The 23,278-nt window shown below is 41.1% G+C and overlaps 1 protein-coding gene across 2 annotated transcripts in view; it reads right to left on the bottom strand.

Annotated features, from left to right (window-relative positions):
• PHTF2 (putative homeodomain transcription factor 2) overlaps positions 1-23,278 on the bottom strand; it is a 205,396-nt gene that overhangs the window by 17,352 nt on the left and 164,766 nt on the right. For both annotated transcript variants that reach the window (XM_073551406.1, XM_073551407.1), the window contains 7 exons: positions 19,670-19,885; positions 10,736-10,864; positions 9,304-9,576; positions 7,413-7,544; positions 6,081-6,167; positions 3,990-4,145; positions 2,007-2,102 (listed from right to left, as the gene is read on the bottom strand). In XM_073551406.1, coding sequence (XP_073407507.1) covers positions 2,007-2,102; positions 3,990-4,145; positions 6,081-6,167; positions 7,413-7,544; positions 9,304-9,576; positions 10,736-10,864; positions 19,670-19,885 — 1,089 coding nt within the window. The remainder of the gene's footprint in view (positions 1-2,006; positions 2,103-3,989; positions 4,146-6,080; positions 6,168-7,412; positions 7,545-9,303; positions 9,577-10,735; positions 10,865-19,669; positions 19,886-23,278) is intronic.

Below are 23,278 nucleotides of genomic sequence, written 5' to 3'. Positions count from 1 at the left end.
TCAAACACTATGTTTGACAAGTGTGCCACCAACCTGTCAGTTTTCCAAGCGATGCTACAGATCGCTTGGAAAACGCTAGTATTCTGCAAGCTAATTAAGCTTGCAAAACGATAGTGTTTAGCGGGAATACGAATGCCAATTTCCGCGGCAATTCCAAACGTGTGCACATAGCCTTAATGTTAACCTTCAATGCCAAGACAGCAATGTGTGATTAGAAATCTTGAATAATATTAATATGCCGCACTGGACGATGTTTGTTTCACTTTACCCTTTCAGAGAATCGGATTTGCTCGAATACCATTTCAAAACACATTTTAGAGTTACGAGAAAGATGCGACTTGACAAATAAAAGCTTTCTCCTGTTCTACTGCAGGCTCTGATCCGTCGTCTCACAAGGGAAAGCAGCGTGGATACTGCTACATCTAAACAAGCCCTAAAGCTGTTTGCAGCTGCACAATTGTTTTGCTTCACTTCTATTAGTTCTTCCATTTACTCGGGAACCTGAGTGTAACCCTTTGGGGAGAGCTGCCTAACGAGCTTACGGTTTAACCGTCGCCAAAATGCTTCAGCAAGTCAGCGCTCAATTCATGTACAACCGAGAAATCCCATTACAGCTGGTACTGCCATTACCAAGGGGAACATATGCATCACTGTTTATATAGAAAATGGCGATCACCAAGGAAATCAACAAGTAACGCAAACTGGATCAGAGATGCATTCATCTCTCTGTTGTGTATTTTTTGTATTGGCTTGGTATGAAGAGGAAAAGAAACATCTCTTAGGCTAGTTTCACACTAGCGCTTTTGAGCGCAGCGACGGCCTGCGCACGGCCGCCGCTAAGCCCCGCCCCTGCCACGCCTCCGCCGGTAGCTCCGCCTACCGGCGCATGACGCTGTATGCGTCCTGCGTCCCCTATCTTTATCACTGGGGGCGCAGGCCGTGCGCAGTATGCGTTTGGCGGCGCATGCGCCTTTTTGACGGTGTGCCGGCGCAACCAAACTGCAGCAGGTTGCGTTTGGCGCAGGTCGGCGCACAGTCAAAAGGACGCATGCGCCGCCAAACGCATACTGCGCACGGCCTGCGCCCCCAGTGATAAAGATAGGGGACGCAGGACGCATACAGCGTCATGCGCCAGTAGGCGGAGCTACCGGCGGAGGTGTGACAGAGGGCGGGGCTTAGCGGCGGCCGTGCGCAGGCCGTCGCTGCGCTCAAAAGCGCTAGTGTGAAACTAGCCTTACATCTTAAAAGGTAATCGGTCACCAGATTTTTCTACCCCATCTGCGAGGAGAATAATGTAAGAATAGAGAGCCTGAATGCAGTGATGTGTTAGTTACTGGGCTGCTTAGCGTACAGTAGTTTTGATAAAAATAAGCAGGTTTTCACTGGAAGACATGTAAACTTGCTGCCATGTAGTCCTACATATTGAGGAGCTCTGTTTAACCTCACGTCCCCACCGATTGGCAGCTTTCTGCCTATGCACATTGTACAAAGAAAACAGCCAATTAGTGATGTGGGCGGGGTTATACACAGCTCAGCATTCAGAGAAATGATCGATCTACACCTGTGAAAACAGTAATTTTATGAAAACTGCAGCAAGCAGTTCAGTAAGTGATACAGGGGTGGAATCAGGGTCTCTGCCCAAGATCATGCTGTTCTCGCATGGGGCAGCAAAACGTAGTGACAGATTTCCTTTAAATAAGTATTCCCATTTCATTAATGGTGGTATATTGCCTGCAGCTTGCGTAGGATCTGACCTCTGGGGACTCAACTGGACTCGGGAATGAAGGGGGAACATTAAGTGCTGATTGAGAACTGTGACCCCTTAAAGCCCTTCCATATACAGGAACCCCCCCATGGTCTCCTTCTCCAGCACAGTTAAATTAGCGAACACTACAGTGCAGGGAAACTGATCATAAAGTAAACGAAAATCCAAGTGGTAAGAATTGGCTACCCCAATAAAAAAAAAAATTGTAAAAAGATTTGTAACTTATTAATGTATCACTTACTTTTAACAGCTTGGTAGCTAATTTTAGCACATTGTTAACAAGCGTCAGCTCCTCCTTCTTGTTTGGTTTCTTCTCCATTTTCAAGTACAAATTAATCTGTTGAACATAGCAGATCGTTGCATGATGCATTGTTATAATGTGCCAACGTTACATCAGCTCAACAAAGCCGTTGCTTCCCACAATCATTCATGATTGATGAAATCATGAAGCAGGTATTTGGCATCACCTGCCCTGTTCTGTACTGTAGCTCCATTTCGAGTGACCATGGTAAAGCAGGTCCAAAAATCAGCCATAAAAGTAATGGTTTTCATACAATATGATAATCAAATGTTCAAAGAATTTCATTCATTAGAAAAAAAATAGACTACCTTTATTAATTGAGGTGTAACATGTAATTGCCAAAGTAACAAGTCCCAAATAGCTCACTTAGAAACGGGTGGAAACTACTGATTTCCATGAGATACTTCAAATCATTTGTAATAAGACAAAATCTTTCATATATAACGTAATTAGTTTAAAATAGCTTCATATATACTGTATATATATATATATAAAAAAAAAAAGTTGGACCTTTAGAGAAAAAGGTTACATTTATGGCCATTTTAAACCATGTCTGATTTGTCACTCCCTGTAGGTTCATAAAATGAATATTTCCCTGTACAAAATGCTACTCTGCTACAGTAATTAAATTATTTTTGTAAAAAACATATAAAATGATTTATTTGTGTGTGTGTGTGTGTGTGTGTGTGTGTGTGTGTGTGTGTGTGTGTGTGTGTGTGTGTGTGTGTGTGTGTGTATGTCCGGGATTGGCATCCGCACCGTCGCAGCTACAGCCACGAAATTTGGCACGGTCACATGTCTGGACCCCGAGAGTGTCCTAAGCTATGTTGTGATGCGAAATTTTAACCCTGCGCGTTCCAATTCACCAAACAATTTTGCCCCTATCTACATAATGGGGGAAAAGTGTGTATCAAGCCCCTCATTATGATGTCATAATGGTTGCCATGGCGACGCTGATGTCATAGGTTGCGAGCCCCGACGCTCATTATGATGTCATAATGGTTGACTATGAGATGAAGGATGTGTGATGGGTATATGGGCACGGGACTATGGGATGGAGAACATGTATGATGGGTATATGGGCATGGGACTATGGGATGGAGGATGTGTGATGGCTATATGAGCATGGGACTATGGGATGGAGGATATGTATGATGGGTATATGGGCACGGGCCTATGGGATCGTGGATATGTATGATGGGTATATGGGCACGGGACTATGGGATGGAGGATATGTATGATGGGTATATGAGCATGGGACTATGGGATGGAGGATATGTATGATGGGTATATGGGCACGGGCCTATGGGATCGTGGATATGTATGATGGGTATATGGGCACGGGCCTATGGGATGGAGAATATGTATGATGGGTATATGGGCATGGGACTATGGGATGGAGGATATGTATGATGGGTATATGGGCATGGGACTATGGGATGGAGAATATGTATGATGGGTATATGAGCATGGGACTATGGGATGGAGGATATGTATGATGGGTATATGGGCACGGACCTATGGGATCGTGGATATGTATGATGGGTATATGGGCACTCGACTATGGGATGGAGGATAATTATAATTTGCTATAACTAACCACAGTTAGTTACTATGCCCGGGCAGCGCCGGGCTCTTCAGCTAGTATATATATAAAAAACAGACAAATTACAAAGAAAAGAAAATAGAGGTTGTAACATGCAAGTATATAGATCATTTCTAGAAAGTAGCACTCAATGCCCGTCAGGGCCAAATAAACAACTTTTACCATGGAACTGTGTTCACTCTTGGTATATCCAAACTAGTAAAGCCCGCCATGAGAAAGAATAGAAAGAGCAGGAAGAGAGATATTCGGATGATCTAGGGTATAGTTTACAAATATCAGCAAACATGACTACATTGGGAAGAAGATGTCTTGCCTACCTGTTCGGTCAATAGTATTGAGGTATTGCTATATTTTTTGCTGGTTTCTGATCCAAGTGTAACAAATCTCAATAAAAAGAGAGTTAATGAAATGCACCAAATTACAAGTTCCCAGTTGTAGTGACACTCCAGAAACGTTTCGTGAATATGAAGAAGCTAGAACAAAAAAGGGGGAGTGGGACAGAATGAAAACAGATAATAAAATAGTATTTTTTTTTAAATAAATGAAAGACTGATGGAGGAGAGCACTCTTCAAATGTTCATCCAATGCATACTTGCTGATCGCGCGAGAACGGAATGGTCCATTTCTCGTCGTCGGCTTCCTGCTGGCGCCGACGAGCGACTCCATGGACGCGGACGGAAGACGTCACCCTCGCTGCGTGTAACAGGTAAGTGCCGACCGCTGCTGCGTTGCTGGTGAGATCTGCCTGTTTGGCAGCTGACTAGCGACCATTTAGCGATGCAACAGCGATCCTGACCGGGTGATATCATTGTCGGGATTGCTGGTGCATCGCTAAATGTAACGGGACCTTAAGTTCATGCTGGTGGCATGGTTCCAGTTGCATCCATAACACCAGTCTTTTGCGCAGCAGGAGGAAAGTCATCCCTGTATAATCAAGCCGTGTCAATCACTTGTTAAGGGATGTCTGAGTTAACAACGGTTATGGTACGCAGAATAAAAAGTGCGTCTCGTATCAGATTTCCTCACTAGATGGCAGACCGATCTTCCGCATGTTATTTTCAGATTTCAGAACAAACAAAAGCCTAATTGTATACCATCAATACGGTACAAAGCACTGTATAAAATCTGTATGGATCACAAGGTCATCTGCACATGTTGTTGGAATGCCATATAGAATTTATGATTAGCCAGATCAGAAATGTTTAAGCTGATTATAAGTTATGATTATTGTAGAATCCTTTAGTAAATTTGTGCTGTGTGTGACTTAAGGCCCCGTCACACACAGCGATCTCGCTAGCGAGATCGCTGATTTTGTGACGCCACAGCGATCTCGCCAGCGAGATTGCTGTGTGTGACATGGATCAGCGATCAGCCCCCCCGCCAGGTATCGCTGATCGTGCACCATCGTCCTAGGCCATTTTTTCATCGTTGCTCTCCTGCTGGCCAGCGCGCATCACTGCGTGTGGCAGCGAGAGCCAACGATCAGCGAGGCTCCCAGTGCTCTAAGCAGGTGCTGGGAGCTGGTCTCTAAGGTAAATATCGGGTTACTAAGCGGCGCACGACACTTAGTTACCCCATGTGTACCTTAGAAACCTACGTGCTGGCAGCTCCCGGCACGAGCACACAGGTTTCTAAGGTACACATGGGGTAACTAAGTGACGAGCGCCGCTTAGTAACCCGATATTTACCTTCGAGACCAGCATCCTCGATGGTGCGGGTCGCTGGTGAAGCTGCCTGTTTGGCAGCTCACCAGCGATCATGTAGCGCTGCACCAGCGATCCTGACAAGATCGTATCGTTGTCGGGATCGCTGGTGCATCTTTATGTGTGACAGGGCCTTTAGAACCAAGGACAGCTGACTTACAGAACTGTAATGAAGGGCCATCAAGGTTATACAGTATGTAAAGATAAGCTTGACCTAACCGTAGGTCACAGCCAGTCATTCCACACTAAACCTTCAAGGGGTTGTCCACTACAAGGACAAACTCTTCTCGATTTGAATGTTTGCCTTAGATAAAAGACGGGGGTAGAGACACCAGCTGATCCATATAATCCCACTATGTTAGAATGGTGACCCGATGATGAGCTGATAAGTGTCCATATACTGTACTACATGGAGGAACCCTGGCTGCGACTCTTCCCTTCTCCTGCAGCTCCACCACAAGGGGAAACTAAGCATTACACAATTCTCATTTAAATGATTAAACTGCCCTTTGCAAGATGTTCTCCATTCAGTCATATTAAAATATTAAAAAGAGTACAGAAGAAGAAACTCCATCTTTAAAAGGTTATTTCCTTCCCAAAAATCATGTTTGATATGGCTCAATCTGAATAGTAAGGGTCCTGGAGCATGCACAGTGCCACTCCATTCAACATTTATAGGGCTGATGGAAAGTAATTTTTTTTTACCTGTGCACAGCAAATGAACACCACCGATATGGTCAGTAAGAAAGCTGATGATACTATTACATCCACTGAACGTTGGGGTCCTCTCCGCTGTAAGGGGAAAATACACAAATATTCTCCATGTTAGCAAATAGATTTCAGGTATATTACACAACCCTTAGCAGCGTAAGAAGACACCATACACTGCTGCACCATTACCATCTTCCGGTTATCGGCCTAACTTAGAAATGATAAAAATGACTATTTTGTATGCTAAATATGTAAGGTCAAACATTCACTCTTGGGAAGAAACCAAGTTTGGATTGTCCTATCATATTTCTATTGTAAATGGAGCCCAAGTGTTCTAAAGTTTCCCTCTAAATACAAATTTCTGCCACTTTAATCTGAGACAAAGAATAAACAGCATTAAATATATGATCCTATCTAAGTGCAAATGTCCTCCACTGTGGAAGTGACCAAATGGTTGGAAAAAAATAAAAATTAATTTCTAGTCAAATGTAATCTAAGTAGACAGAGTTTCATCATGCTTTACATAAATTCAGAAATAGCAGCAAACACTGATAAATTTTAGTCCAGTTTTCGCTACAGAACTGATTTTTAGGGAATGTTCCATAATGTTGCTTTACTCTGTTGGGCAAGTGGAAAAAATGTTTTCATGTGTAGATACTGCTGTAAATTAATATTGCCAGGTCCTCTTCAAAGGAATGTCAGACCAGTTAAGTTCTCAAAAAAATTGAGCTAAAAGGGTATTCCCATCTCCAATATCCTATCCCAATATATAGTAGGTATAACAAAAATAGTAAACACCTCGAATTAGAAAAATAGTATAGTTCTTCTGATTTGCTATGGGCAGGGCATTGCAGCAGTTGTAGTATCCATGGTTACCACCACTCAAAGAAAGTTAGTTAGCTGTTAGTGTTCGTAACCATGGATACCTAAGCTATTGCAATGCCCTGCACATGGGGTAAGCAACTTAGTGAATCTTGAAAACTATGCTATATTTCTAATTGGAGGTATTTGCAAATATTATCAATAAATCTGAAACATATTGCGATAGGATCTTGGAGATGAGAATACCTCTTAAATACCTTGTAATAATACTTGAGAGTCGCTGATTCTGCTGTTTTTTTATTTTCCAACCTAAAACTGCGTCACTTTATTGCTGAGATGTTTACATTTGTTGGTTTTAAAGCTCAATATGTGAAAACGCTACTTAAAGTCCAACTGGGCGTTTTTTCAGAGTCCTTCTCGGCAGCATCTGAGACTGCGGTTTGTTTTTATGGATGGTTGTGGGTAGGTACGAGTCTCAAATGGTATCAGTGCATTTTCACCTACCTTTAAGTACGAACGAAGCGAGAGCCACATTTTTATATTTTGGACCTTTTTTAGACGGAAATGTGGAACTTCTGATTTTCTAGCTCTTCTGGCACTAGTCAAATGACCAAATAATTTTGCAAACAGCAATCTCTATAATAAAACAATTAAAATAAATTGTCGCTTTACAGCAATCAAAAGACATTTTTTTAATTTGAAAGTCATGAAAAGAAAGTATGGTATATCACACAAAATACTAATGGTGCACCAATGCTCCGATATACTGCAGCCAGCCTCTTTCATACAAGTTCAACATATTAGTCTTGGTCTTTAGAGTGAAACCATCACTTAAATGTCATATTAAGTGGATTATGCACAGACTTTAGGCTAAGTGCCCACGTTGTAGAAATGCTGCGGAAATGTCCGCAGCATTTCCCCAACTCCCCACCGCGGGTAAAACGCATGCGGAATTCGCATGCGTTTTCCCGCAAAACACAATAGTTTGGCAAGAGTTTTTAGCTTGCAGAATGCTTGCACTTTTACAAGCGATTTGAAGCATTCCTTGGAAAAGTGATTGACAGGTTGGTCACACTTGTCAATCATAGTGCTTGACAAGTGTGACCAACTTTTTAAAAGTTGAAAAAGAAAGAAGCTGGTAGCGTGGCTGAGAGGCGGGAGGATTCCGGGGGCCGACAGATGGTAAGTATATCCCTACTTTTTATTTTAATTCTATTTTTTTTTAGAGGCATATGGTACCCAGGGCATGGAGGAGTCTCCTCTCCTCCAGACCCTGGGTACCATCCGCACATGAAGCGCTCACTTTACGAATGGTGAGCATAGCCACATATGTAAAGTGAGCGTTTCAATGCAATCCTATGGTGGTGGAATCGCCGCAATTCCGCAGAAATAAGGAACATGCTGCGGATTTTACAGCTAAGCGATTCCGCAGAGGTAAAATCCGCAGCATGGGCACAACAACTGTGGAATCCCATAGGATTGCATGGAGATGCGTTTTTTAAGCGTTTACGTGGCTGCAAAAACGCGGCAGAAACGTTAAAAAAACGCAACGTAGGAACATAGCCTAATAACGGAAAATAAAAATTCTATTTTAAATCATAGATTAATTACTGATGCAAATAATGAGATTATTAAATATTTACAGTGCAGAATGGTCATGTGACAATATAAGGTGTTATAATATCACCAATATCAATAAAAAGAATTAAAATACATCAGTTTATAGTCATTTATTAAAACCGTGAACATGTACTATTAAGTAAAGTCTCAGCAATGCTTATATATGATTATCGTGTGGAAACAATCACCAAGAGTGATAGAATTCTGCCCAATGTTTTCACTCTTAGAGATTACATAAGTGATACAAATCCAGCTGATTTTGCTATGAATTAACAACGGTCTTCAAGGAGATCTCATTTATATGTATAAATATATGTATGGTCAATACACAGGACTGGCGCATGACTTATTCCTTCCAAGGACCAGACTAGGGACCTGGGGGCACTCATTACGGGTGGAAGAAAGGTGATTCCAGAAGCTAAATCGGAAAGGGTTCTTTACAGTTAGAGCAGTCAGACTGTGGCTTGCCCTACCACAAGAGGTAGTAATGGTAGACACAATAAAAGATTTAAAAAAAATGGCTGGATGATTTTCTCTGTACAAATAACATAGTGGGTTATAGATAATCTAGCGATAGAATATATATAACTGGAGGAGAAAGGTGGATCTTGATGGACCCAAGTCTTTTTTCAACCTATGTAACTCATGGGTACCATGAGCCGATATGGATGTGTATTGTGTACAGATCCATAATATGCTTTTCCCTCCATCCAATCTTTCATTCTATCAATGAAGCCTTCCATGACCAGCTGTGATAAAGTCGAGTTAATCGTACCTGTTTGTATGTCCTCTCTGCTACACATAACAAGAAAAAGAAAATCCAGACCAAGGAAACCCGAACCACAAAACTAATAACCACCATGGAAATGACCATGACATCAGTGCTAGACCCAAAAGCAATGTTGTAAATTTCAGAGGCAGAAAGAGTCGCCAGCTGCTCCAAGTCTCTGGATTCAGAAAGCCTAAATGCAAATGGAGTCAATCCGAGAATAAGAGAAATGAAGTTTCCAAACATCTGATAGCCAATCCCAGGGGTGTAGTTGTTCACCTGCAAACAGGTACAGAGGTTTTATTTCATAGTACAGACACACATAAAACACTGAACCAGTTACATATAACACACATGCTACCCATCATGGCCGATAAAACCAATATAAAAATTTGGTTCTTAACTTATGGTATGTTTATCCAGGGAGGTACAAATTATGCATTTAATCAGGGTTGTAGCTAGAGGGATGATGGCGGGGTAAGTAGTGTGGATGCTGTGAGATAGCAAACAGCCACTGCCTCATATCATTTAGATACAGGACTACAACAATGATCGGTAACTTTGCCCCAGGTAAAGGGGAAACCTAAGGGTACGTATGCATGCATGTACGTATGTATAGTCATGGTTTAAAGTGTTGGCACCCTTGAAATTGTTCCACAAATGTTTTGGGGCTTTTGTTATATTTGACAGTGGCACCATTTGGGGGTATATATAACGCTTTACATAACATTTATTAACGCTTTTTTGGGATACATAGAAAAAAAAAAATCTGCTTTTATTGAGGTTTTAAAGTCAGAACAATTACTGAAAACCAAGATTTATATTTTTATATCTAACTATTTATTATTACCACTTGAACATAAGATTCTTCTATCACATAGCCAATACACTTGACTACTTGTAGTGCAGTGCATTATCTGAGCCTGTCATAGCCGTACCCATCAACTCTCCTCAACATTGTTGCAGCTGCGGATGGGGTGACAGATGAAGTGCTCTTCCTTTGTCAAACTCCTTAGATGCCGTGGTTGCCATTGACTGCGCAATTAAAACATTGAGCCTCTGAAATTGACAGACAGTGCTCATATCTACCGCCTGTGTCATTGTTTGCAGCAGGGAGTGAGCGCAGATAGGCCGGGGTCACAAGAGCGATAATTCTCTCATGCGAGAATCGGGACGATTATGCTGATGTCACACGCACTTCTAGCTCAACTAGCAATAAAATATTGGGCAACTATAACATTGTACAAGCAGCGTAAAGCTAACTATTTACTAGGTTACCCAACATGTTCATGTAAAATGGGAAACTCCACTATTGACTAAGACTTACAATACTCTGCTATTAAAGTTACCAAATAGCTTTATTTTAGGAGCCCCATTTACTGATGGTATATTGGGAAACAATTTACAAAAAGATCACAATTTGACATGCATAGCTCACCCGGTTCATGATCATTCCACTTATCTCCAACACAGACATATCTGCTTTCTTGCAGTCATTGCCCTCCCACACTATCGCACTGACTTTTTCAAGTCCAGGATTGGAGCTGTGTAGCCAAGGTAAATGGCTCTATGAAAACAAAAATGTTAGGATACATTACCTGACCACTATATACAGCAAAAGTTTCCAGCATAGGAAGTAGTTACTGCCTGTTACTTGTTACAATGTACAGTTCATCTGATTAATAAACAAGAGCTTACGTATAAACCCAGCTGTGAAACATAACATGCCAAAATGAGTCTAGACATTACAGGTTTGATTCATTCATTTTATTAACTTGCTTAACTTTTCACAATAACAGTCATTTTGACCTGGGGTGCTCAAACTTTTACATCCCACTATATAAACTAAACTTATACACTTTCAGTTTTTGTTATACATGAGCAGGTAGTGCGGTTCCATTGCAACTTCTTTATGCACATAAGTGGAGGCGTTAGTGTATCTGTATAGAAGTTTTTGTGCCTTGTTAGCATTAAAAATTGCAAAACTTTTAAAAACTCGCAAAAATTTGCCAAATTGAAAACTCCTCCAGAAAGTTTACTCAAGGGGAAAACTGAAGTGAGATGCCCCCCAAAATTTGACATTTGGTATGAGTTGCATTTTATGAATCTCAAAAAACATCTGGATTAGCAAAGTTCTTGTGGAAGAGCAAAAAAAAAAAAAAAAAAATCACAAAAAAGATTTAAAGAAAAAAAATACAAATATAGAAAAGGCATAAATACTAAAAGCATATTACACCAGAAAAGTGGAGAAACAGCAATGATGAATTTGAGCCTATTTGTGGAACATCTCATTATTTGTTTCAGGCCAAAAAAGTTTCGGGGCAATTCATTAAGATTGGTAAAGCGCAAGCTTGCGCTTCATCAGTCTTGACAGAGCACATGGAGCCGAATTCATTAACCCCTTTACCCCCAAAGGTGGTTTGCACGTTAATGACCGGGCCAATTTTTACAATTCTAACCACTGTCCCTTTATGAGGTAATAACTCTAGAACGCTTCTTCCATGGATCCTGGTGATTCTGACATTGTTTTTCTTGTGACATATTGCACTTCATGTTAGTGGTAAAATGTAATTGATATAACTTGCGTTTATTTGTTAAAAAAAACACAAAAATGAAAATTTTGCAAAAATTTCACAATTTTCAAACTTTGAATTTTCATGCCCTTAAATCACAGATATGGCACACAAAAAGCTTAAGTAACATTTCCCACATGTTTACTTTACATCACCACAATTTTGGAACCAAAATTTTTTTTTTGTAGGTTATAAGGGTTAAAAGTTGACCAGTGATTTCTCATTTTTACAACACCATGTTTTTTTTTTTTTAGGGACCACATCACATTTGAAGTCACTTTGAGGGGTCTATATGATAGAAAATACCCAAAAGTGACAGCATTCTAAAAACTGCACCCCTCAAGGTGCTCAAAACCACACTCAAGAAGTTTATTAACCCTTCAGGTGCTTCACAGGAATTTTTTGCATGTTTAAAAAAAAAAAAATGAACATTAACTTTTTTCACAAAAAAATTACTTCAGGTCCAATTTTTTTAACAGAAGAAATTGGGCAGCAAAAGTTATTGTGCAATTTGTCCTGAGTATGCGGATACCTGAAATGTGGGGGTAAACCACTGTTTCGGCGCATGGCAGAGCTCGGAAGGCAAGGAGCGCCGATTGACTTTTTCAACGCAAAATTGGCTGGAATGGAAATCCATTTTTTCCACAAACATGATCTTTTAGTCCCCAATTTTTTTATTTTCCCAAGGGTAACAGAAAAAAATTGGACCTCAAAAGTTGTTGTCCAATTTGTCCCGAGTACGCTGATACCCCATAGAATCATAGAATCGTAGAGTTGGAAGGGACCTCCTGGGCCATCTGGTCCAACCCCCTGCTCAAAGCAGGATTCGCTAAATCATCCCAGTTAGATGTCTGTCCAGCCTCTGTTTGAAGACTTCCATTGAAGGAGAACTCACCACTTCTCGTGGCAGCCTGTTCCACTCATTGATCACTCTAACTGTCAAAAAGTTTTTTCTAATATGTGGGAGAAAACTACTGTATGGGCACACGTTGGGACTCGGAAGGGAAGTAGTGATGTTTTGGAATGCAGACTTTGATGGAATGGTCTACGGGTGTCATGTCGCATTTGGAGAGCCCCTGATGTGCCTAAACAGTGGAAACCCCCACAAATGACCCCATTTTGGAAACTAGACACGTTAAGGAACTTATATAGATGTGTGGAGAGCAAGAAGTGCTTCACATTAGTTTATAACGTTTGACTTTTTCAACGCAGAATTGGCTGGAATTGAGATCAGACACCATGTCGCATTTGGAGAGCCCCTGATGTGCCTGAACAGCAGAACCCCCCAATTCTAACTCCAACCCTAACCAGAAACCTAATCCCAACCCTAGCCCTAACGGGAAAATGGAAATACATTTTTTTAATTTTATTATATTTCCCTAACTAAGGGGGTGATAAAGGGGGGTTTGATTTACTATTTATAGCAGGTTTTTAGGTTTGACAGCTGTCATACGCTAAAAGACGCTTTTTATTGCAAAAAATTGCTTTTGCTTCATCGCATTTTGAGAGCTATAATTTTTCCATATTTTGACCCACTGAGTCATGTGAGGTCTTATTTTTTGCAGGACGAGTTGACATTTATATTGGTACCATTTTCGGGCACATGACATTTTTTGATCGCTTTTTATTCTGTTTTTTGGGACATTAAATGAAAAAAAAACAGCAATTCATGAATTTCTTTTTTTTTGGGTGGGGTGGTAAAATTGATAAAGCAGTTTTATTCTTCGTGTCTGAACGATAGCAGCGATACCTCATTTATATCTTTTTTATGCTTTGGCGCTTTTATACAATAAAACAATTTTATATAAAAAAAATTATTTTTGCATCGCTTCATTCTGCGAGCTATAATTTTTCAATTTTTTCACTCATGACGCTGTTTGGCGGCTCTTTTTGCGAGACAAGATGACGCTTTCAGCGGTACCACGTTTATTTATATCCATCTTTTTGATCGCATGTTATTGCACTTTTTGTTTGGTGGTATGATGATAAAGCATTGTTTTTTGCCTTTTTTTTTTTTTTTTTTTAAGGGGTTTACTAAAGGGGTTAACTAATGGGACAGTTTTATAGGGAGGGTCATTACGGACGCAGTGATACTAAATATGTGTACTTTTATTGTTTAATTTATTAGGGATTTTTTTTATTTTGGAATTTTTTTTAAATTATTTTTACACATGATTTTTTTTTTTTAACTTTATTATATTGTCCCAGTGTGGGCCATTACGATATAAAGTCAGTTCAGCAATCTGACAGGCACTGCAGGCGGCTTGTCAGCGCCTGTTCTCAGCATGCACTGAGAAAGCTACCTCCCTGCAGGACCCGGAAGGCCCCCACGGCCATCTTGGATGCGGGGGCCTGTAGGGAAGAGGCCCTTGGAACAATGCAAGCACATCGCGTTGTTCCGTGGGTCTCAGGGAAGCACGCAAAGAGTCCCTTCTCTGAGTGAGTCTTCCCTATGACCCCGGTACACTGCGTTCATGTTTGATCACAGTGTGCCAGGGGTTAATGTGCTGGGAGCAGTCCGTGACCACTCATGGCACATAGTGCCGGGTGTCAGCTGTGATAATCAACTGACACCCGGCCGCGATCAGCTGCGCTCCCTCGTGAGCGCAGCTGATCGCTAAGACGTATTATCCCGTCCACGGTCATACGGGCCCAGGGCACCTGGACGGGATAGTATGTCAGATGTCGGGAAGGGGTTAAGAGGTGCAAGCTACTTAATGATTTTGGTGCCTCTTGTAAGTGGCATGTGCTACTGGAGTAGCATCTCCGGTGTAGATAATACAGGGAGATTTGATGAATTCAAAGAGGACAAAGCCATATCCCAGCTCCTCTGAATTCTGTCTATTTCAGCGGAGCCGATTTATAATGGTGTGAAAACACCAAAAGTCGCAGAATTATTGTACAGCTCTGTGTTGGTCAAACATTTTGTTACTTTTCAAAGATTATACTCCACTTTTGTATCCAATCAGATTAAAACAGTAAAACAACACAATTAAAGCACGCTCATCTAAGTTTTTATCCTTGTAATATATTTCAATGATATTATACAGCACTGTGTATTTACAACTGCTCATTTTGCCATCTACCCAGTTAATTCTTCTCTTTTCTCTGCTCTATGTAGAAACAGAAAGTTTCTTGTCCCTGCAGTAATCATTCCTGTCCCCCCAAATATGGACTTTTCCAGTAACTCAAGCGCAATGCCGGTTTTAGACAAATTGAGGCCCTGGGCAAAATTCAAAGTGGGGCCCTCAATCCTGAAATATTCCACCAACAACACTGTTAGGCCCCCTTCACATGTCCATGTAAAACACGTACGTGTTACACCGAAATAGGGGTCACCAGTGTCATCAGTGTGTCGCCCGTGTGCCATCCTTGTTTTTCTGATAGTGGAAATGAAATTACAAAGCTTCCCACATACTTTCCATGTTAATCACGTACGGCACATGTACAGCACATGGATAGCACACAGACGGCATATTTACACGGACCCATAGACTTGTATTGGACATGAGTGCAGCACCGTAGCTTAAATAGGGTAACATAGTAACATAGTTTTGAAGGCTGAAGGAAGACCTTATGTCCTTCTAGTTCAGCCTATTTTTAGTGCAGCTGTTCTGCATTGTTGATCCTGGGGAAGACAAAAAACCCACAGAGTAGAAACCAATTTTCTCCATAGGGAAAAAAATTCCTTCCCCCCTAAGCTGGGTCCACCATCTACCTATAATATTATGTTATTCATAACCTTCTATACTGTTACTCACAAGAAAAGCATCCATTCCTTTCTTAAATTCATTCAGTGAGTTGGCCATCACCACTTCCTCAGGAAGAGAATTCCAGAGCCTCACTGCTCTTACCGTGAAGAACCCTCTTCTATGCTGGTGCAGAAATTGTCTTTCCTCCAAACGAAGAGAATGCCCCCTTGTTCTTGTCACAGTCCTTGGTACAAACAGTTCATTGGAGAGATCTCTGTATTGCCCTCTGATATACTTGTACATATATATTAAGTCTCCCCTAAGTCTTCTCTTTTCTAGAGTAAATAGACCTAATTTTGATAACCTTTCTGGGTATTGTAGTGAACCAACTCCATTTATCATTTTAGTAGCCCGCCTTTGAACCCTTTCAAGTTCAGTAATGTCTTTCTTGAGCACCGGCGCCCAAAATTGCACACAATACTCCAAGTGTGGTCTGACGAGTGATTTGTACAGAGGGAGAATTATGTTTTCATCTCGTGTCCCCAGACCTCTTCTAATGCATCCCATCACCCTATTTGCTTTGGTGGCAGCTGCCTGACACTGGGCACTCCAATTTAGCTTCTTATTGACTAAGATGCCTAAGTCTTTTTCCATGTCTGATTTCCCCAGCAGTTTCCCATTTAGTAAGTAATTGTAGCATCTGTTTCTCCTTCCCATGTGCATAACCTTACACTTATATGTGTTAAACCTCATTTGCCATTTTTCAGCCCAATTCTCCAATGTACTCAAATCTGTCTGTAGTTGCAAACTGTCCTCCTTTGTGTTAACTACCTTACATAGTTTTGTATCATCTGCAAATACTGATATTTTACTGTGTAAGCCATCCACTAGATCATTAATAAATATATTAAATAGTAGGGGGCCCAATACAGAACCCTGTGGTGCCCCACTAGTAACTCTGGCCCAATCTGAGTATGCACCATTAATAACCACTCTTTGTTTTCTATCACTAAGCCAGCTACCTACCCATCTACACACATTTTCCCCTAGCCCAAGCTTTCTCATCGTACTTACCAATCTTTTATGTGGGACAGTGTCAAATGCTTAAGAGAAGTCGCGATAAATGGCATCCAATGATTCTCCTTGGTCCATTTGAGAGCTTACATCCTCATAGAAGCTGATCAGGTTAGTTTGACAGGAGCGATCCTTCATAAATCCATGTTGATATGGAGTTAAACATTTATTAACATTGAGATATTCCATAATGGTATCCCTTAGAAACCCTTCAAAAATTTTACCCACAACAGATGTTAAGCTTACCAGCCTATAGTTTCCAAGTTCCCTTTTACACCCCTATTTGAATATTGGTACCACATTTGCTTGCCACCAATCAAAAGGAACAGACCCTGTTTCTATAGAGTCTTTAAATATAAGGAATAGAGGCCTGTCTATCACATTACTTAACTCCCTTAATACCCGAGGGTGAATGCCATCAGGGCCTGGTGATTTGTCAATTTTAATCTTACTAAGCCGGTTCTGCACTTCTTCCTGGGTTAGGCAGGTAATACTTAATGGGGAGTTTACATTATCACTCTGCATTTCCCCTGGCAAATCCTTTTCCTGTGTGAACACTGTTGAGAAAAAAGTATTTAAAAAACATTTGCTTTTCCCACATCGCTCTCTATGATTTCACCCTCATTGTTCTTTAAAGGGCCGACATCATCAATTTTAATCTTTTTACTGTTTATATAATTAAAGAATAGTTTGGGGTTTGTTTTACTTTCATTAGCAATGAGTCTCTCAGTTTCCACTTTTGCTAAATGTGTTTTTTTTTTTTTTTTACACATTTTATTTTTTTCTCTATAACTTTTTAATGCTTCTTCATTGCCTTCTTGTTTTAGCTTCCTAAATGCCTTGTTCTTGCTATTTATTGCCCTTTTTACATCCTTACACGTGGCATCTGTGAAAAACATGATACACTGTTGTGTGAAGAGGGCCATACAGTCAAATAGAAAACATTAGCAGAATTGTCGTCTTTTTCTACATCCTACCTCACAAACGGTAGAATAAAAAGTGATTAAAAAAAATAAATAAAGTCCTACATGTCCCCCAAACTACTCTGCTAAAGCTCCTTTGACCACAGACTGCACTGACACAAGCAGAGTTCAAATGAATTTTTTTTTTCCCCGAAATGGACAGATTTATTTCCTTAGGGTATGTGCACACTAGCAGTAACTGGCAGCGCTTTGGTCTCAGCACATGTCCGCTGCCGGCTATTGAACACAGGTGAATCCTCTGTGTTCATTGAACCGTGTGGAATCACAGTGTCCAATATATTGTACTGGTGAAATTTATCTTGCGCAGATTCACGTCTCTGCAAGATAAATAGATATACTGCGGTCTGGAAAGACGTTCCGCATGTCTGTCTCCACAGGTGATCCACGGCCATCTGTGCACACATAGTGGACATAGGATTTCTTGAAATCCATCCACTATGCTGTAACATGTGGCGGCTGTGGGTTGGATGCAGTTTAGAGTTTACTGATCGTGTGCACCTACCCTCAGAGTCAGTTTGTGTTTTTTCTTCTAGTGTCCACTTTTCTGTGGCTGTTGGAACAGATGGACACGTTCAGGAAAAAAAAAACCATCACATGTGGAATTCATTTGAACTCCATTCCGGTCATTGCAATCTATGGCTCTATAGGGGATTCAGGCAGAAACCACCAGGCGCAATAAAGACAGTGTGAATAGGCCCCAATGCAAGACACAGGCATTAGATATAAACCACTGATCCCTATTATGGCGAAACTACAATTACAGCACTATATATGCAGCACATATACACAGATATACACTATACATGTACACACATATATACTTTACAAATATAGAAACATACGCTACATATTGTATATACAGTAAGCAGACACACAGTGTGTACAAGAGTCAGTGATAAGCGGTCATAAAGGAGCGCTTAGGAAGCAACCCAGGGGCAGACAAGGATGTCAGGTCTCCACCGCAGCTCCAGCTGAAAACCTCCAATGAAGGATAGGAGCAATGAGAAAGGAAAAACGGTCTTAGGAGTGCAGGAAAGAGACTCCTACAAGACTCCTTGTCTGAGTATTTCCTGCGCTCCTAAGACCGTTTTCCATTTTCTCACAACACAGTGTGTACAAGCACATACAGTATATAAAGTATATACACAGAAACACATTCAGTTTATATACAGTATATACAGTATGCTCACATATACACTTTATACATATATTTACACAATATACTGCACACATGCCATATACATATATAATATACACAGACACATACTATATACTGTATGTACATGCATATTATATATATGCATATACATATTCACACACACAACAGATTTACACAATCATACTATATACACACACACTGCATACTGCACATGTACACACTCAGATATACATATATATGTATACTTACCAGGTCCCGCTGCTTCACTGCAGATCCTAGGACAGTGGTTAAGGAGCAGCCATGATGAGGAGGAGGGGACACAGAAAGGGCTGCAGGCACCTTCCTGCTCCAGGGTCTGACCTCTGCTGTGCTGAGACGGCTCCTCCCCCTCAACTTCTAACCTGACACTGCTGGGGGATAGGGAGAGAGACGCTCTGGGACTACAGAGGATGCACAGAATTATTTACTGTAAGTAATGCTGTACACCCTCTGTGCATTTCATAAAAGGGCTGCAGATGCAGGGGGCCCCCCTTTGTGGTTGGGTGCCCAAGGAATCTGCCTTGTTTGCCTGCCTCAAAAGTCGGCCCAGCTCATGAGTCATAAAGGGAAAACTGACCTCCCATTTCTACATAGAGCTTAGAAGAATTCATATAGTCAGTTTTTAAGCACATGATGTCATAGACCTAATGGAAAAAGGAAAATTAACTGGGTAGACAGGCAAAATGAGCAATTGCAAGTACACAGTGCTATATAATATGATGATTGCAGTATATTAAGTGGATAAAAACTTTGATTGAAGTGCTTCTTTAATTTATTAAGTAAAATCTGAATTGGCAGTTTATTTTAGTCCCGTAGAGTAGACGACCCTTTGTACTTTGAAAAGAGGTGTACCTGGTGAAAAGGGTCATCTCTGAATTCCCTCTTCACACACAAGTTTCCTTGATTGTCCGCATCGGTCTCACTGCTGCAGGAAGAGCGACACTCGGCGCAGTGAAGCAAGTCTTCCCATAGAACATCCTCCGTTTCAGATTCGGGACGGGTGCTTTCAGAGTCTTGACGAGAACTTGAGCAGCGTGAGCTACAACTGGTTCCTGATTTTTGAATGTCCTAAAAGAATATTTTCATTATCGAACATTTGAGGAATCCATCAGAATAGATATTTCAACTTCTTATTACTCAACATGCAAGGAAGGTAAATGGCTAATAATTTTAAAGACCCTGCTAAGGATTTTCTTTCAGAATTTCTCTGTATAAAGGTGATCTAATCATAACCCTGCAACTCAGAAGAATTAAATATAGAAAACTAAATCAGCACCAAATTAATAGAAACCAGTCAGAGGGAGACCGCAGGATATTAAAAAACTGCATGCCATGGAATAGCCTTTCACCTTAAACTTCAAAGTGTAGACAGTATCGGACTTGAGGCTGGGGTAATAAATAGTGTTTGTTGTGTGTGTAGCTTGTGTCTAAGGGGCGTCTGCAGAGAGGTCACTTCCTAAATTTTGCAGAGGCTTTCTACTGCATCACTAGAATTAATTGTTAGGGCAGAACCTCAAGCAACAAATAAACAAAATACTTTCCATTTAATAGATCAATGGATTCTCCTAGTAGATGATATTGATGACCTGTCCTTGGGATAGGCCACCAATATCAGGTGGGTGAGGGTCCGGTACCTGGCACATGCACCGATCAACTACTAGCAGCTCAAAAGAATAAGAGCTGATCTTCAAAACCCCACAGTGCAATTCAGTCCATTCAATGCTGAAATCTAGCCACTAGTGACGAGCAAACGTGCTCGGATAAGGTGTTATCCAAGCATGCCTGGGTGCTAATCGAGTGACTATGGCGTGCTCTAATAGGTTACTGAATAGTGGTTGTTCTTACAAATAAAAAAAAAAAAAACTACATCAGTTATAACATTATTAAAAATCTTATTGGAAAATAAACGCTTTATGTCATCAAATGTTAGCCAGGCAACATGTGATGATAAAAAAAAACAAAGTATAAAAACCATCAAGGATAATTTTCATTAAAACATATAGATTGTGGACCTATATATTAAAAAAGAATAGAAATTAAAAGACACACCTTGGTAAATTAATATATTACCAGCCAATTACATATTGCAATGAATATTAAATTACTTTTCTTCAGCAATTAAAAGCTAAAGGATGCAAACACAATGCCATACCTCTCCGGTGACTGAAAGTCATGAACCTAAGTAAATAAAACAAAGGAGATATCTAACTGGACTGACTGATATTGAAAAAGGTACGCGCCCTCAATTACACTTGAAAACTTAATGGGAAAGCCACAGGGAACTTGATTTAATTGTAATTAGTTTTCAATTGTATGCATTAAAAGCTTGAAACTGGCACGGCGCTCAATATCAAAAATCTTCTAAATACAAGGATGAATGCAAGAGGTTAGGGTGGGGAGAACTTCTAGATAGAGAGAGATCCTGGACAGGACATTTTAGGCTAAGTCACAACAGGAGCAAAATGAAGAGGATAGATATAGAGCCTAAAAATTAATCTCCTTATAGCGGATAATTCTAATGACCCTTACAATCAGCATTTCAAAGGCATTCTTCAGGGGTCAGTGCTAGCCAGGGACAAGAGCAGGGTCTTCCACATGAGGCATATAGAAGACTATGCTCATAGCAGAATGTCAGTCTGTAGGAAGTACAGGGATTAGATAGAAGACTGGAAGAATGATTGTCCGGAAAAGAAAAGGTGAACACTACTATGGGTCCTGTGTGACGCCAACAGTAAAGCATCCTGAGACCAGTCATGTATGGAATTGCTTTTCATCCATGGAGTGGCCGCACTCACAATTTTGCCTAAGAACACTGACATGAATAAAGAATGGGATTAAACTTCCCCGAACTGCAACTACTCCCAACGATCCAGGAGCAGTTTGATGATGAACAACGCTTTTTCCAGCATGATGGAGACCATGTCACAAGGCAAAACGGGATAACTAAGTGGCTCAGTGAACAAAACATTGAAATTGTGAGTCCAAAGGCCAGGAAACTCCTCAAATATCAAACCTATTGCGAACTTATGGTCATTCTTCAAAATGTGAATGGACACAGGAAGACACAGCAATTGTGATAAACTCTAAGCACTGATTAAGCGGATATCCAGCTGCCAGGGCGAATGGCAGAAGTCGGGAAAACCGAGGGTCAACAATGTAAATATTTGAGTCTTTGCATAAAATTGATGCATTTGTCAACAAAAGTATTACAAAATATGAAACGCTTATAATTGTACTTCAGTAACCATAGAAACATCTGACTAAAAGATGTAAATACACCGAAGCAGCAAAATTTTAGAAAAACCACCATGGTTACTTACCGGTAGCCGGTTTTTCCGGAACCCATGACAGCACCACATGAGAGAGGGATCCGCCCCGCCAGGACAGGAACCTACTGAAACATAAGGGGCGGCACCTCTCCCCCGCTTCAGTTGGATTACAGAGCATTTGAGAGGACTTCCCGGTTAGTTACATATTTATCCAACACCACATCACACAAATACACCCGACTATTGTGCACACCCAAACGGTGAAAAAAGGGGGGGAAATATACGGGTGCTGTCATGGGTTCCGGAAAAACCGGCTACCGGTTAGTAACCATGGTGGTTTTCCCTTCACCCATGACAGCACCACATGAGAGATTCTGGAGACTTCGAACACCTTAGGGAGGGACCACCGCTTGCAGCACCCTTCTACCAAAGGTCAAGTCAGCAGAGGAGGATAGATTTAGTCTATAGTGTCTAAAGAAAGTTGAGGGTGAGGCCAAGGTAGCGGCCTTACAAATTTGCTCTATTGATACCTCTGCTTTCTCAGCCCAGGAGGTCGCCACGGCTCTGGTGGAATGAGCCTTGATGCCGTCAGGAACCGGGACGCCACTAGCTGAGTAGGCTACACTAATGGCCTCCCTAATCCATCGGGCAATAGTCCCCTTTGACACTCCATAACCTTTCCTAGCACCCTGGAAGGCTACGAATAGGGACTGGGACCTCCTCCACTGGCTGGTTATAGACATATACTCTACTAGGGTTCTTTTAACGTCTAGGCTATGAAATTTCTCCTCCCCTGGGTTTTTCGGATACTCGCATAAGGAAGGGAGGACAATTTCTTGGTTTCGGTGAAAGTTAGTTACTACTTTCGGCAAGTAAGCAGGGTCTGTTCTCATAACCACCCTATCCTGGTATATCTGGGTATATGGTGGATTGACTGAGAGGGCCTGCAAGTCACTAACTCTACGCGCCGACGTTAGAGCTACCAAAATGATGGTTTTTAGGGTGAGATTTTTAGTTGAAATCTGCTGTATGGGTTCAAACGGCTCCTTCGTAAGGGCTTCCAGCACCAGATTTAGATCCCATGGAGCTATTTTTGGTAGGGAAACTGGCCTAGATCTGTGGCAAGATTTTATGAACCTGGCTACCCATCTGTTTGCCGCTATATTGCAATTGTATAATGCACCCAGCGCTG

Source organism: Dendrobates tinctorius, unplaced genomic scaffold, assembly GCF_039654945.1.
Source record: "Dendrobates tinctorius isolate UK_male_01 unplaced genomic scaffold, ASM3965494v1 ptg000176l, whole genome shotgun sequence".
In the NCBI taxonomy this organism is placed as follows: Eukaryota; Metazoa; Chordata; class Amphibia; order Anura; family Dendrobatidae; genus Dendrobates; species Dendrobates tinctorius.
Note: the sequence above shows the minus strand (reverse complement) of the source record. Positions and strands in the feature narration are given on the sequence as shown.